This window comes from Rhinatrema bivittatum, chromosome 1, assembly GCF_901001135.1.
Source record: "Rhinatrema bivittatum chromosome 1, aRhiBiv1.1, whole genome shotgun sequence".
Lineage (NCBI taxonomy): Eukaryota > Metazoa > Chordata > Amphibia > Gymnophiona > Rhinatrematidae > Rhinatrema > Rhinatrema bivittatum.
In genome coordinates this window covers 282,248,574-282,264,949 of record NC_042615.1, presented here as the reverse complement: position 1 = coordinate 282,264,949, position 16,376 = coordinate 282,248,574, and the positions used below count along the sequence as shown (strand labels likewise).

General features: G+C 44.7%; 1 protein-coding gene across 2 annotated transcripts in view; it reads left to right on the top strand.

Moving 5' to 3' along the window:
- DQX1 (DEAQ-box RNA dependent ATPase 1) overlaps nt 1-16,376 on the top strand; it is a 201,648-nt gene that overhangs the window by 94,801 nt on the left and 90,471 nt on the right. For both annotated transcript variants that reach the window (XM_029595785.1, XM_029595792.1), the window contains exon 3: nt 15,957-16,150. In XM_029595785.1, coding sequence (XP_029451645.1) covers nt 15,957-16,150 — 194 coding nt within the window. The remainder of the gene's footprint in view (nt 1-15,956; nt 16,151-16,376) is intronic.

Below are 16,376 nucleotides of genomic sequence, written 5' to 3'. Positions count from 1 at the left end.
GGAAATTAAGTCGGCAGGTCTTGGGGGAGTCGGGGGAGTCGGGGGGTGTTAGATTTTTGTTTGTTTTTTTTTTTTATATTCGCTCCATAAGACGCACATACATTTTCCCCCCACCTTTGGGGGGAAAAAAGTGCGTCTTATGGAGCGAAAAATACGGTAAATTAAATAGTCTGTCCAGAAGGCAGCTAGTAAAATGGTCAGCAGTCTTCAGAATAAAACATATGGGGGCAGACTTAAATATCTATCTAAACCTGTATACCCTGAAAGAAAGGGTGTTCTTAAATATCTCCAAGGAATAAATACATAGGAGGTGGGCCTCTTTAATAGCAAGGAGGCTCTGGAATGAGGGATTATTTATTTATTAGCTTTTTTTATACTGACATTCGAGGGTACATCGTGCCGGTTTACAATATAACAGAAGGAGGAAAATACAAAAAACGGGGAGGGGAGAAGCTGAGAAGAGAGGAGGACCGAGCGAAGGGAGGGAAAGAAAGACAGATGGAAAATGTAATAGGAACAGTACCTGAAGGAGAAGGTACAAGAGATGGGAGAACCATCCGATAAGCACTTTATATAACATCACAAAATATACACTCTGAGGGGACTGTATATAACAATGAAATTATACATTTGAAAAGCACTAAATACAACCTTGCAGGAATTGATATCAATAAATGAGGGTGGACGGGAGGAATATACAATGCTGCAGATTTATGGGAAGATAACAGAGCATGGTCAAAAAAGGGGGGAAGACAGGGGTGGAAGGAGGGTAACGGGGGGGGGGGGGGGGGTATGAGGTCGAAAGGGGTTAGATTTAGGAGTAATAAAAGAAAAGAAAATATTTCTATATAGAAAGTGTGGTGATGATGGAGATGAGAGACAGTATCAAAATTCAAAAATACATTGGACAAGCACAGAGGATCTCTGAGCAAGAGGAAGGGACTATAAAGCTAAGCAGGAGATGTGGATGAACTGCTGTCATGTTCTCTTCTTCTGTGTTTCGATGTATTCCTGATATCAGCTGTAAGCACTTGCTTGTACACATTTTAGTGAGCAAGTGCTGCCCAGTGCTGTTTTGTATCAGGAGCGATCTAAAAACTTTGTAATGCAAAAATATACTGCAGATCCAATAACTCACAGGAATGCTTTTTGGTGGCAGCAGTTCACAAATTTAAACAGAGCAGGTACAGAAATGTTTCGGCATACTCTTCCATTCAGCATTTCTCTGGGTGCTTCCTTGCAGAGTCCTAGTATGTGTACTGGCCTTGCTTCTGGGCAGTTCATTTGTTTTGCAGGTCACTGAGAGCACTGGGGCTTTGCCCTGCTATTGTAGTTAAGACTGCATTTTTCAGAGTGGAGCGCTTTAGCCAGATGCTTATTTGTTTTTTGTTTTTTTGGGTTTTTTTGTTTTTTTAGCAAAGTCTCAACAGCAGTAGCAGAGGGAGCCATCTGACATCAAATGTCCCTCGAATCTAATGTCATCATGCTGGTATGCTAGCCTCATTCTGTCAAGGCAACTACTTTGTTTAAGAAGGAAAATAAACCTTAGAAGTATAGATAACATGTATATCCACAAATGAAAAAGTTGAAAAGAAGACCAAATAACTGCCATGAAAAGCTATTAGAGGGCAATAGCAGAAATGGGTTTTGAAATTTGCCATGTGTGGGTAAAGTTATGCTTGCATAATTCTACCCATGTTGAGGGGCGGTGTTCCTGTGGGTGGGGGAGGGTGAGGGTTGTGCAGGTATGCATATTCTTTTTGAGATTTGAGAAGTACGCCCATACATTTACTCACATGAAAAGCAGGTTCAAAGTTGTATGGGTCCTTTTTCTTAAGCAGTTTTTCAAAAGGAACAATTTTTCTCTCTGAAGATTGGTGCGAATTCTCTGAGGACAAGTAGGATGGTAGTCCTCACACATAGGTGACATCATCAGATGGAGCCTCAATGCGGAAAACTTATATCAAAGTTTCTAGAACTTTGTCTAGGCACACTAAGCATGCCCAGCATGCCCTACAACCACGTGTCCACGTGGGGTTCCTCTCCAGTCTCTTCTTTTCCATGAAGCTGTAAGCCTCGTGGTGTGAGTGAGCTCACGTTGACCTTTTTTGGCCTTGTGGAAAACTTTTCTTCTTTTTTTTCGTGTTTCGTGGGGTATTTTTTTGTTGTTCCATCAATGGGTCCCTCTCTGTAGCCTTCCCGTAGTGTCTCGTAGGGGTTTCCAGTGATTCGGGTAACTTTCTTTTCACAGACTATTTCCTGCAGCAGCGATGCATCGGTGCCCGCCGGCCATCAATGCCCCGCCGCCATTATTTTTGGTTCATGCCTCCCTTGTTTTGTCTGACTTAGCTATGTACAGTTTTCAGCGGTGCCCTAGTACTATGTCCATCACAGATCTGCCTGGGGTCATCACATGATGTTGGAGGTTGCGGCTTATGCACCCAGACGACTCCGAAGGGATGTCTACTTTGACTCGACAAGATGAAACAGCCCTTCAAGTAGAAGAAGTCTGAGCCATCTGCATCGAAGGATCAAGGAGCCACACTGATGGACACTGAGCCATCGACATTGGCGGGACCATCTGTTCTATCAGTGCCATTGCCAGATGGGGCACCGGAGAACGACAGTCGTCTATCTCCTTCAGGCCGTGGACATCAGGTTCCTAGTCATCTGCCTCTGCACCGGGGAAGGACCAGGCCAAGCATCATGGGAAGCCAAACAAACATCAGCACCAGTCCCCATTGATGCATGGTGCCGGGCATGGGAATGCATAGACTCCTTTGCAGCGATGACCCTGAAGCAACCTCGCAGCAAGATGTTCCAATCCTCCATTGGTGCCGGGGCCCACAATAGTCTCCACCGGTCCTGATGCCTGTCACCGATTCACCTCTAGTTTCTGAAGAGGATCTGACCACTCATCCTTCCTCCCAGTCGGTGTTGGCATTGGCAACATTCAAGGAGGAGCTGGAGCACCAAGTACAGCTAGCGGTGGACTGGGCACTGCAAGGCTTTGTTCCTGTGGCACCAATGGCACAGGACCTGGTGCCGCCTGTCCTCGTACCGCTTCTGGAGAAGCTCAACATGCTCATTGGTGCATTACCAACCCAGCTGGCATCTGTTCCCAGGACAGCACCTGGGACCGGCAGGGCACAGAGGCCTCCCCCTACCGATACAGTGGTCGTTGCCAGTTCCTCCTCCGAGGAAGCTCCACAGAGGCCGGCAGAAACATTGAGGCCTTCCGCCCTCCTCCCCCCCCCCCCCCCCCTTAAACCTAGGGACCCATCCTCTGTGGTTTTCAGTGAGGATGAAGAACCACATGATCACTGGGGGGATGAAGTTTCAAAGTCCTCTGACAAGGGCTTGGAGTGTCTCCCTTCAGACTCTTCTCCAGAAGAGCGAAGGAAGTCTTCGCCTGAGGACTTAACCTTTGAAGGATTTGTGAGGGTGATGGTAGAAGCCATCTCTTTTCAATTATTAATGGAGGAGGAAGCCAGGCACAAAATGCCTGAGATCCTCCAGTTCATGGAGCTTCCTAAGGAAATTGTGGTGGTTCTGGTTCACAAGATTCTTAAGGAATTGTTGCTGAGGATATGGGAACACCCCCTCACAGTGCCTCCCATTAATAAGAAGGCATACAAGGTCTACCTCATCCAGAAAGCTGCTGGATTCAGTAAGCACCAGCTGCCCCACCAGTCGGTGGTGGTTGAATCCACTCTCAAGAGGGCCTAGCTCTCTTGAACTCATTCCTCGGCACCCCAATGGAAGGACCGTAGAGCAATGGGTGCTCTTGGGAGGAAGGTATTTTGAGGCGCCATGCTCATTGCCTGCATTGCTGCCTACTAGCTCTACATGAGCCGGTACTCGTGGGACAACTGGAAGCAGGTGCAGGAGGTGACTGAAAAGCTGCCTCAAGAGCAGCAGGACACCCTCATGTCACTGGTGCAAAAAACATGAGGTCCCTGTGACCTTTGATGTATTCGAGATGGCATCAAGAGTCTCTGCATCAGGAATCCGTGCCTGTAGAATGACATGGTTGTGGGCCTCTGATCTCTGTCCAGAGGTACAGGAACAACTCGCTGATGGAGAATCTCTTTGGAGATAGGGTAAGAGATGCTGTGGCCCAATATTGAGACCACTATGAAATCCTCCAACAACTCTCCTTCAGCACTCCGGATCCATCCTCCTCTTCTAGGAAGCCAGTGAGACAGGAGCCAAGGAAGTATTATCCTCCACCCTCTTGCTCCCGTCCACACAATCAAAGTTCCTGCAGCCATCCTAGGCAGCAGAGAACCACCAAGTTCCAGCCAGCTCCTTGGTCAACTCTGGGGATGGGGTTTTGACTGGGTCATAGGCAGCATAGGCCAATTTCCCATACCTGGGACAATGGACTCTTCAGTTGGGGACAGGTTGTGGTTCTTTGTGAACCAGTGGCCCAGTATAACCTCATATCAGTGGGTTCTGTCCATCATCCATCAAGGGTACCAATTGAATTGATTGGGTGTCCCGCCAAATTGCCCTCTGTGCACATCCTGGTAGCTGGAGCTCTATTCCCTCTTAATGGCCAGAGTGGTCAAACCCATACCACCAGGACAAAGTGGGCACGGATTCTATTCCAGGGACTTCCTCTGAAGAAAATCAAGGGCAGGAAAAGCAATTAGACTTAAACTTGAACCTATCTGAGCTGTTAGAAAAATCTTACGAAATGACCATTGAGACAAGGGCTATCCTTATAGTACAGTTTGCTTTTTCAACAGAAAGAGATTCTGTTCTTAGATTGTTTTTCCCGCTATCAAAATATAAATCTCTATGGTCATCAGATCAGAATTTTTCCTGATATAGCCAGGAATACACAACTCAGAAGGAGAAAGTTTATCTATGAGGAAAGAGGTAATAGAATGTGGGGTGAAGTTTCTCTTAAGATTTCCGTGTCTGTCTCATTACATATCAATATTCGAAGTATGTATTTAATCAGCCTGAGCAGCTACGATCCTACCTTGATTCTCACTCCTAAATACCTCCACTGATTTGATTTTGTATTTAAAGTTTAGGTGGAGTTAAATGTACTGCAATGTATTATTGTGTTTAAAATTTCTTTATTAACTGCTTCATTAATATCTTGGTCTCCTCTAATTTTCTCCAATTACCTATAATGGATGATCAATATTTACAGAACATTGTTTTCTATATAACTTGGAATTCACAGGTATATATAAATCTTGGTTTTTTAATATATTGTACTCTTTATAATATGTTAAAATTCAATAAAAATAAAATAACAAACAAAAAAACCCCCCAAAAGAACAGGAGGGCACTATCCCATCCTAGACCTAAGGGCCTTGAATACATTTCTAAGAAGAAAAAAGTTTAAGATGGTTTCTCTGGGAACCTTGATCACCCTTCTGCAAAAAGGGGACTGGCTATGCTCTCTTGACCTAAAGGACGCATACATTCATATCAAGATCTTTCTCTGTCACAGAAAGTATCTCCAATTTGTGGTGGGGAAACAGCACTTCCGGTATCGGGTGTTGCCATTTGGGCTCGCGTCAGCCCCACACATCTTCACAAAATGCCCGGCCGTGGTGGTGGTGCACTTCCGCAGGCTGGGAGTGCATGTCTTCCTATATCTGGATGATCAGCTGGTCAAGAGATCAACTGGGGCGAGGGCCACCAGGTCCAATCACTTGACCATCAGGGTGTTCGAGTCACTAGGGTTCATTCTCAATTACCCAAAGTCCCATCTCAACCTGTCACTTCAATTGGATTTCATAGATGCCCAGCCTGACATGGTTCGGGCAAAGGCCTTCCTGCCTTGCCAGAGGGCAGTTGCCTTGACGACCATCACAGCAGAGATCCAACAGAGCCAGCAGGTGTGAGCTTGGCACATGTTGAGTTGTTAGCCATATGGCTGCAACTGTCCATGTCACTCCCTTGGCACGTTTACATATGTGCAGACCCAATGGACCCTGAGTTCACAGTGGTGCCAGGCCACTCAGAGCCTCTAGGATTGCATCCTAAATGGCCCCGTCTCTCTGGGACTCATTGTCTTGGTAGCAGGTACTTTCAAATCTGGAACAGGGGATCTCTTTTAGAGGTCTCCCTACCCAAACTGTCCTAACCACAGATGCAGCCATCCTGAGGTTGGGAGCTCATATAGATGGGCTCAGCACCCAGAGCCTCTGGTCCACTCAGGAACGATCTTGTTAAATCAGCTTCCTGGAGCTTTGAGCTATCAGGTACACACTATGGACTTTCAGAGATTGGCTGTCCAACAAAGTTGTTCTGAACCAAACTGAAAACCAGTTAGCCATGTGGTATGTCAACAAACAGGGAGGCATGGGATCGTACCTCCTATGTCAGGGCCCAGATCTGGTCATGGGTCCTGTCTCATGGGATGGTGCTCAGGGCCATGTAACTGGCCAGGACAGAGAATGTGATAATGGACAGTCTAAGTCGAGCCTTCAGATCCCATGCATGGTCCCTGGACTAGGGAGTAGCAAATCAGATATTCTGCTTCTGGGGGAGCCCGGATATAGATCTATTCACGTCCCCCTGCAACAAAAAGTGCCTTGATTCTGCTCCCTGTGCAGGTGGGATGGCAAACCAGCCTCAGATGCCTGTTGTTGGGACAATGGTCTTCTGTATGCATATCCTCCAATTCCCTTAGTCCTCCTGTCCTCATAAGAAGAAGAAGAACATGCCATACTTGGTCAGACCAAAGGTCTATCAAGCCCAGCATCCTGTTTCCAACAGTGGCCCATCCAGTACCCAAAAACTAAGTCTATCCCATGCTACTGATGCTAATAATAGCAGTGGATATTCTCTAAGTCAACTTAATTAATAGCAGTTAATGGACTTCTCCTCCAAGAACTTCTCCAATCCTTTTTTAAACACAGCTATACTAACTGCACTAACCACATCCTCTGGCATCAAATTCCAGAGTTTAATTGTGCGTTGAGTAAAAAAGAACTTTCTCCGATTAGTTTTAAATGTGCCACATGCTAACTTCAAGGAGTGCCCTCTAGTCTTTCTATTATCCGAAAGAGTAAATAACTGATTCACATTAACCTGTACTAGACCTCTCATGATTTTAAACACCTCTATCATGTCCCCCCTCAGCCTTTACCACTATGATCCTCATAGCACTTCATTGGCCAAGTCAGGTCTGGTTTCCACTCCTGCTGAAGTTGTTGATCTGGAGATCGATCAGTCTGGGGACTTCCCCAGATCTCATCACGCAAGATCAAGGCAAGCTGTGTCATCCCAATCTCCAGCCCCTGTTGCTCACAGCCTGGATGTTGAGAGGTTAATCCTGCAGCCGCTTGATTTTTGGAGGATATGTCTCGGATCCTGGTGGCTTCTAGAAAGCCTTCCACTAAAAAGTCCTATGGATTGAAGTGGAGGAGGTTTTCCATGTGATGAGAGCAGAAGGCCCTAGATCTGTTCTCCTGCCCCCACAAAAACTGCTTGACTACCTTCTACATCTATTGGAATCTGGCTTAATGACCAATTCCGTTGCAGTTTATCTCTGTGCATTTGGCTCATACCACCAAGGTATGCCTATCTCTGTACAGCCTAAAGTTTTATGTTTCATGAGGAGCCTGCTTCATTTGAAGCCTCTCCTAAGGCCTCCCGCGGTGACTTGGATCTGATCGTGGTGTTAGCTCAGCTGATAAAAGCTCCTTTTGAGCCGCTGCACACACATGACCTGGAAGGACATATTTTGGTGGTGGTCAGCAAGCTACAGGCCTTAGTGATTTATCCACCTTACAGTAAGTTTTATCATGACAGGGTGGTCTTGCGTATGACCATAAGTTTCTGCCTAAGGTGGTGATGGACTTCAATCTTAACCAGTCGATCATCCTGCCAACATTCTTTCTCAGGCCCCATTTGCAGCAAGGTGAACCAGCACTGCAAAGTTTGGACAGCAGGCAAGCCTTAGCCTTCTGTGTAGAGTGGACAGAAACCCATAAACAGTCCGTCCAACTTTTTATTTCTTTTGTTAGGAATAAGCTGGATGTTGCCCTTGCCAAACAGACGTTATCCAGTTGGCCAGAAGATTGCATCTCTTTCTGTTATGCCCAGGCAGGACTGCATCTCGGGGGGGGGGGGGGGGGGAGGTCATATCAAGGCTCATTCTGTTAGAGTCATCGGTGGGCCACTTGTGAGCAGTTCCTGTGGAGGAGATCTGCTAGGCTGCGATGAGGAGTTCTTTCCATATATTCACATTTCACTATTGTCTGGATAGGAATGGCTATTGTGGCAGTAGTTTCGGCCAGTCTGTCCTTCGGAACCTGTTTGAAGTGTAGAATCCAACTCTCCCGCCTATGGCCCTTGTTTGGGTTCAGGCTGTCTCCCCCTCTATTACCAACAGCACCGGTGGTGTTATGCCCATTTGCACCTGGTTGGGTGTCTGTTGGTCTCCCTTTTGTGTTGGAAAGCAGCCTGTAGTTAGGGATTCACTCGTGTGAGGAGTACCATCCTGCTTATTCTCGGAGAACAGATCTTCTCCAAGGACAGCAGGATGATAGTCCTTACGAAACCCACCCACTACCCCACAGAGTTGTTTCTCCAATTTTTTTTATTTTAATCATAATTCTATGTTACAAGACTGGTTAGGGACCCTGCGTGAATGCATTGTATAGGGGCATGCTGGGCATTCTCAGTTCTAGGAACTTTGACATAAGTTTTCTGCATCAGGGCTCCATCTGATGATGTCACCTATGTGTGAGGACTAACATCCTGTTGTCCTTGGAGAGCACCTGTTACAGGTAAGCAACTCTGCGGTCTGTGGGTAAAAAGTGCCAAGACTTTGCACATCTGTGAGCAGTTTGAAAATACCTTAAAGCAAAAAAAGTATTGTTTGAAAAATGAAAAGCAGGTCTTGATGAAGAGAATAGGAAAGAGGATAAGTGCTGAGCATTAATTAGGCAGATCAAGAGAGATTTTGAGGGAAAAACTTGCTGAAGGAGTTAAAATAATACAAATGTATTATATATCAAAATCAAGAAAGGTGTAGTGGAGTCAGCAGGACAAAGGGATTCCTAGCCCAGGGGAATGTGGAGACCTGCTGTAGAAAATGGAGAATCTGAACTGGAAGGATTATTCTATTTTGTTATACTGTTTGGAAGGTATTGGTTTACTGTCAACTGTTTTGGGATGAATTGAATCTTTTTTTTTTTTGTCCAATAGATGATAAAGTGTGCTCTTTGGAGGGTCCAAGTTGCTTTCCTTCAAATTGGACATGGGGTTGTCACAGGTGTCACCATTATCTGCCACCCTCTTTAATATTTACATATTTCTGTTATGCAGACTTCTCTCAAATTTGGAAGTCTGGTACAAGATATTTGCAAATGATATCCAGTTTTACTTCATTATTCAAATTTCTTTGGCCGATACCGTGACTGAGATTTCTGAATGTCTATGCACTTACTAAGAGTTAAACTAGTTTTGAACATCAAAGAGACTGAAGTGATTTTTTTTTTTTGTCAGAATTCCACCCTTAGTAGTTCCTCCTAATTTTGCTTTGATAATGTTGAGATCTTGATCTCAAAGCAATTTTGAAATGTAAGTTTCGCGATGCATGTCTTGCTTTGTATCCTCAAGTAATTACAATTGCTTTTTTATAACCTGCGGATGTTGTGGAAACTAAAGCCTTTTTTCTGAGTCTGACTTTAAGTTTGTGCTACACGCCTTAGTGCTTTTGACCCTTGATTATTGTAACTCTTTATATATCGGTCTTCCTCAGGTAATACTGAGGGCATTGCGGGTGGTACAGTATGTTGCAGCAGGTAGTAAAAGCTGTGATTATATCACCCCATGCTGTTTAAGTTTCACTGGCTTCAGGTTAGTTGGTGAATTAAATTTTAGCATTTTTTGGCTTGTTTATTAGGCCATTCATGGCCTTAAGTCACACTGCTTTAATTTGTGGTTGAAGATTTATCGACCAGTTTGTCTTTTGAGATCTTCTCACAATTGTTTGACTGTGCCACCTGTGAGGAAAATTCCATCTTATGGAATTGAGAGCGATTTATTCTGGGTGCCTCTGGAACAAGCTACCAGATGATTTGAAAGCTAAGGGATCTGTTCAGTTTCATAAATTGCTGAAAGGCATGTGAGGATTTTGTCTGATTTTATTTTAATGGTGGTTGGGCTGCTTGTGTAGTTTTGAGTTGCAAGAGTGATCAATTTTTGTTGTATTTTTTAAATATTGATTTTATGTACATAATCTTTGTGATGTGCCTAGTACTGGCGATGGTGCTGGATATAAGTATTTTAAACAAACAAGAAATAACCACTTGCTGCCACTGTATGAAGAGCCAACTGTGCTGCTCTCGGTGATCTATTGCTAGCATCAATCTGCACTTCCTTCCCAAAACCAGTACATTTGCAACCTTACTCTGGTTGCGGGCCTCCCTCCCTTAAACTGACCTCAGTCACATCCCTGGCTCCAGCCAGCCTGAGGACCCAGGCCTGGGATTTGAACCCAGGTTTTGGTTGCTGATGTTGAGCTACTGGGCTAGCCCATATAATGACATTTCTTGTTGAGAGAGGGGGATTTGAATAAAATATATTGATGCTACATTTGAGAGTACGGAGGGCCTTTCCAGAGTTAAACAAAAATGTAAAGGAATAGTTGGTGATGAGTTATGTTTTCCTGTCGGATATGTTTCCTAATGTACTTAGAAGAGAAAAATTAGAAATGATCAAGTTGGTATGTTTGTCCCTTTTTGCAAAATTGTTTTCTTTGACCTGGAAATCTTAAATGTTTTTATCATATTTAGACACTAGTATTTGCTCACCTTTTTTGGTACATTTAAAAAAATTACCAAACAATTATTTCTGAAATTTGCCATTCCAGCATAGATTAGGACTCGCCATGTACATGTCTGATTGAGGAGAACCTTTTCTTGGGATGGAGGTAAAGAAAACTAAGCAGCTGAAAATGGAAATTTAAAATACAATAAGCATATTCTTGCAGCTGATGCTGTCATACCACCATAAGTATATAGAAATATTTATTCCCTTATGCATCTAAAGAATATCTAAACACTGTAGTTGTTTTTGGAAACTGATAACAAAAATGGTCATCGTGGTGAATTATAATGCCAGAGCGAGCCTGCAGTCATTGCTGTCAGGTTAACCCTTGTACTATGTCTTTTAATAGACAGGGCATTTAATAGAAGCACTTAACACTGACCTCTGTTGCTTCCTGGTTACAGATACTTGGGTTCCTGTTATAGTAAAAGCAGTAGAATGTGGGTAGTTGCTCAGAAGCGCATAGTTCAGAGGGAGGTGTCTTCCAAGGATACTTGCGGAAAGGGGAATTTAGAATATCCCAGTAGAGATGTTGTAGTTAAGGCTGAAATAGTCCAGATAGATGTAAATAAAAAAACACACAGATATGAACGACTCTCAACTGCCTGTTTCTTCTGCTCTTGAGCCGTTTGTGAATACAAGATAAGAAAAAGAAACACAAATAAAAAGAAAATAGACATTCAAAAGTATGCAAATACCAGAAGGCTGAATAAGACTGGCGCATTAGAATGTATGTCAACATTCTCATAGGTTGCCAATGTAGGTATGCCAATGTTGGCATCCTGTGAGATCTCTGTGATGGAAAGAGGATAACCAGTGGGATGCCGATTCTAGGGTAGAAATTATATTTGCATGACAGGGCAGTTTGAATTGATGGAGGGATGGCATTATATGTAAAGGATGGCATAGAGTTAAACAAGATAAAAAGCCTGAAGGAAACAATTCACTATGGAAGCCTTCTGGTTAGTAATTTCCACATGTAACAGATAAGAGTAAAGCAGCGGGTGTATACTACTGTACATCTGACCAAGATGAAGAAACAAACTGTGAAATGCTTGCAGAAATTAGAAAGGCAAATATATTTTGGAAAAACAATAATAATGGAAGATTTCAATTACCTCAGTATTGATTGGATCAATGTTTTATTGGGAAATCCTAGAGAGGTTAAGCTTCTAGATGCCATAAATAACTGTTTTTTATGGAGCAACTGATCCTAGAACCAACAAGAAGGGCAGCTAGTGTAGATCTAGACCCTCGTGTAATGCACATCCTGTTGCACGAGGTTATGTGGTAGGCCGCTTAGCAATAGTGTTCATAATGCAATCAAATTTGACATAATCACTGGAGGGAGAACATAAGTGGAACTATTGAAGTACCAGATAACCTGAAAAAGGGAGACAGACAGAATGAGGACATTAGGAAAAAAACTTAAAAGGAGTGGTTACAAAGGTTAAAAGTTTGTATGAGGCATGGACATTGTTCTTCCTTTGACTCTTTTAAATGCATGGGATACATGTTATCTTGGCTTCCAAGATTGTAGTTTTAAGAAGTAGGGTGCTGCGTTAACACTCTGGTTGCATACAAACAAACAGGCACCTGATTAAGCTACTATGTGTGTGTCATGGACCTTCTCTGATTAAAAGGAAATGTGTCAATGAGATATTCTCACATTATTTAGTTCTTTAAACTTGTTTGTTTGTATGCAACCACTCTGAGTGTTAATGCAGCACACTACTGTATTTTTTAAATTTTCCTTATTTGTGTGTTACCTGTGTACCAATCCACTACATTTTTTTGTGGCATGAAACAAACAACTGCCAGAATGGCTTAATGGTGAGGAAAAAGAGGCAGTTAACACCAAAAGGGCATCATTCAAAAATTGGAAAACAGACCCAAATGACATATATATGCAAGAACATATGTACTGGCCGGTTAGATGTAAAGCAGCAGTAAGACAGGCCTAGAGAATTTTGAGAAGATTTTCATAAAGAAAGATTTTCATATCTAAAAAAACCCAAAACCCTACAATCATGAATAGAGCTTCCATGGTGCCTCAGCTTCAAATGTGGTTAGTGCAGTTACGGGCGGATTTTAAAAGCCCTGCTCGCGTAAATCCGCCCAGATGTACGCGAGCAGGGCCTTGCGCGCCTATTTTGCATAGGCCGCCGGCGCGCGCAGAGCCCCAGGACGCGCGTAGGTCCCGGGGTTTTCTGAAGGGGGCGTGGCGGGGCGCGGGACGTGGCATTTCGGGGGCGTGGCGCCGGCCCGGGGCGTGGTCCAGGCCTCCGGACCAGCCCCCGGGTCGGAAGATGGCACGCCAGCAGTCCGATGGCGCGCGTAGATTTATGTCTGCTTCTCGCAGGCGTAAATCTAGGGACAAAGGTAAGGGGGGGGGGTTTAGATAGGGCCGGGGGCGGGGAAGGGAGGGGAAGGTGAGGGGAGGGCGAAAGAAAGTTCCCTCAGGGGCCGCTCCGATTTCGGAGCGGCCTCGGAGGGAACGGAGGCAGGCTGCGCGGCTCGGCGCGCGCAGGCTGCCCAAAATCGGTAGCCTTGCGCGCGCCGATCCAGGATTTTAGAGGATACGCGCGGCTATGCGCGTATCTTATAAAATCCAGCGTACTTTTGTTTGCGCCTGCTGCGCAAACAAAAGTACGCGATCGCGCTTTTTTAAAAAATCTACCCCTTAGTGTAGCTGTGTTTAAAAAAGGATTGGATAAGTTCTTGGAGGAGAAGTCCATTACCTGCTGTTAATTAAGTTGACTTAGAAAATAGCCACTGCTATTACTAGCAACGGTAACAAGGAATAGACTTAGATTTTGTGTACTTGCCAGGTTCTTATGGCCTGGATTGGCCACTGTTGGAAACAGGATGCTGGGCTTGACGGACCCTTGGTCTGACCCAGTATGGCAATTTCTTATGTTATTTTCAAGTACAGTCAAGGCCTGTGAAGGAGTCATTTAGGCCATTTGATGACCGAGAGCTAACTAGGTTGTTCAGGGAGGACAGGGGAATGCATTCACTCCTGAAGCATTCTTTATTGGTGGAGACTGTGAGCAACTAAAGAAAATCTCTGCATTAGCGAAGGATGTAATAGATCAAACAGACAAACATAGATTAGGGCTTAATTTCTGGGGAACAGCCTGGAATGCAGTTCTGCCACTGTTGAGGCTTGAGAGGCAGAACAGTAGGTGTGCGCTACTCCACCATTTCCCCTCCAAGGAAGAGGAGAGGAGAAAAACCTAAACTGGACAGAACAGAGAACAACCACTCTATCTAATCCAGACTCTTTGCTCCTGTTTCCTCCAACCCTTCCTGTGAGTGAGTGAGTTAAGGGATGTGGAAGGTGGGGATTGAAGGGTCTATGGGGTTTTTTTTAGAAGGAGAATGAGTGAGGGGATTGATGGTGTTGACGGGTGTGAGTGAGGAGATCAGAAGGACTTGAAGCATGAGTGAGATGATCAGAGCGGGAAGAGAAGTCTGTGAATGAGGTGATCGGGGAGCAGAGAAGAAGTGAATGAGGGAAGTATAGGATGTTCGTTTGGGGGAGGGGGAGAATGCTCCCTCCCTTCCTTCCCTCCCCTGAGGAGGCAAAGGTCAAGATATGCTTTTGAATTCCAGGTCCTCATCCATCCTATCTGAGGAGGCTGAGTAGATGGTACATGCCAGTATTCCCTGTTCCCTTCCCAAGGCAGAAGGTAGCCAGCTGGTTCTGGCTCAAAAAAAAAAAAAAAAAGGCCTATTCCTTACTGGCCGAGGAGGGAGAGGAGGAGAGGTTGCTAGAGAGGATACTGTTCCATGGATGAGGAATAAGTAACCATTGGTGTGTTTTGTGGAGGGTTCCTGAGGACCAGCAGGGATTGGGAGCTCTAGCACCGATGGAGAGGATGTGGACTACAGGGGCACTCATGGGGGTAGGGGGCTTGGGGTGGATAACCAGAATCAAAAGTGCATAGAGGAGGGGAGTAGAGAGGGCCCCCATTCTCTCTACCATCCTCTTCCTCACCTCAATGACACTCCGTCCACAACCCCTGCTAGTGTGTAACCCTCAGTTGTGAAAGATATCTGAGAGTTGAGCGCTGGTGGGGGCTGGTGATGATGGAGGCTCCCTGGGGTAAGGAAGTATATTTGCGTATATGTGCATGAGAGATTTCCAAATAAATGCTTTTTAGGGGAGGGCTATGTACTAGGACCTGTGCTGTTTTTAACATGTTTTTTTATCTGCAAAAAGGGAGCAATTGTGCTGATCAAATTTGCAAATGACACGGAATTAATCAGTTGATCAAACAGCAGTGGATTGTGAGGAACTGCAGAAAGGACCTTGTAAGATCTGGAGAACAGGCATCTGAATGACAGATGAGATTTAATGTGGAAAAGTACAAAGTGATGCGCAGAGGGAAAAAAAATAATCCCAGTTATAGAAACACAGTGCTGGGTTCCGTATTAGGCGTGGCCAGCCAGGAAAAGGCCCGTGGAGTCTTTGTGGACAATACCCTGAAATCCTCAGTTTTAATATGTGGTGGTGGTGGTGGTCAAAAAATCAAATGGTGTTAGGAATGATCTGAAAAGAAATGGGGAATAAAATGTATTGCCTCTGTATTGATCCAAGGTGCGACCACACCTTGGGTATTGTATTCAGTTCTGGTCGCCCCATCTTTAAAATAAATAAATAAATAAATAAATAAAAATAAAAAAAGACATGGCATAAGTGCTGGTCTGTGATGGTGATGAGAGGCTACATAGGCTTGGGCTCTTCACCTTGGAACAAAGATGGCTGAAAGGGGACATGATAGAGATTTGTAAATCAAGAGCGGGGTAGAATGGGTAAATACATAAATGGTTAATAACTCTTGGATAAGTTCCTGGAGGAAAAGTTCATAAGCCATAATTTGCCAGGTAGACTGAAGAAAGCTATTGCTATCCCTGGCAGTAAGAAACAGGAAATAAATGTGCTTTTTTTGGGGGGGGGGGGGGATCTGCCAGGTACTTGTGACTTGGACTGGCCTCTGTCGAACACAGAATGCAGGGTTTGATAGGCTTTGGTCTGACCCAGCATGGCACATCTTCTGTTCTTATAACATTTAAAATTGCTCTAAAGCTCCTGAGTGACTGCCTTTCTGACTGCTTCGTTTCTCCTCTTCCAGATTCCTCAGTGGTGTGCAGAGTACGCCCTCTCCATGCAGTATGTTCATGGGCTAGTAGCCTGCACGCAGTCGCACAGTTTGGCTGCCCTGAGCCTTGCTTTACGAGTGGCTGACGAAATGGACCTGAACCTGGGGCATGAAGTAGGGTTCTGCGTGCCATACGAAGACTGCTGCCACCCAGAGACTATTCTCAGGTGTGTGTGTGGGGGGGGGGAAGGGCCGTCCTAATCCAGAGTTTCATCCAGAGCTTCTCAGAGTCGACAACAGGACTGGGAGGCGAAAAGTGCTGCCGGACTCCCTGCGTGTTATGCCTCCCATATTATTGCATACTTTGTTTGCCGTCATTTACTGTGTTACTATAGTTCAGGGATAAGGAGCATTTTACACAGTAAATATAAAGAAAACATTGCTGTGATGCAA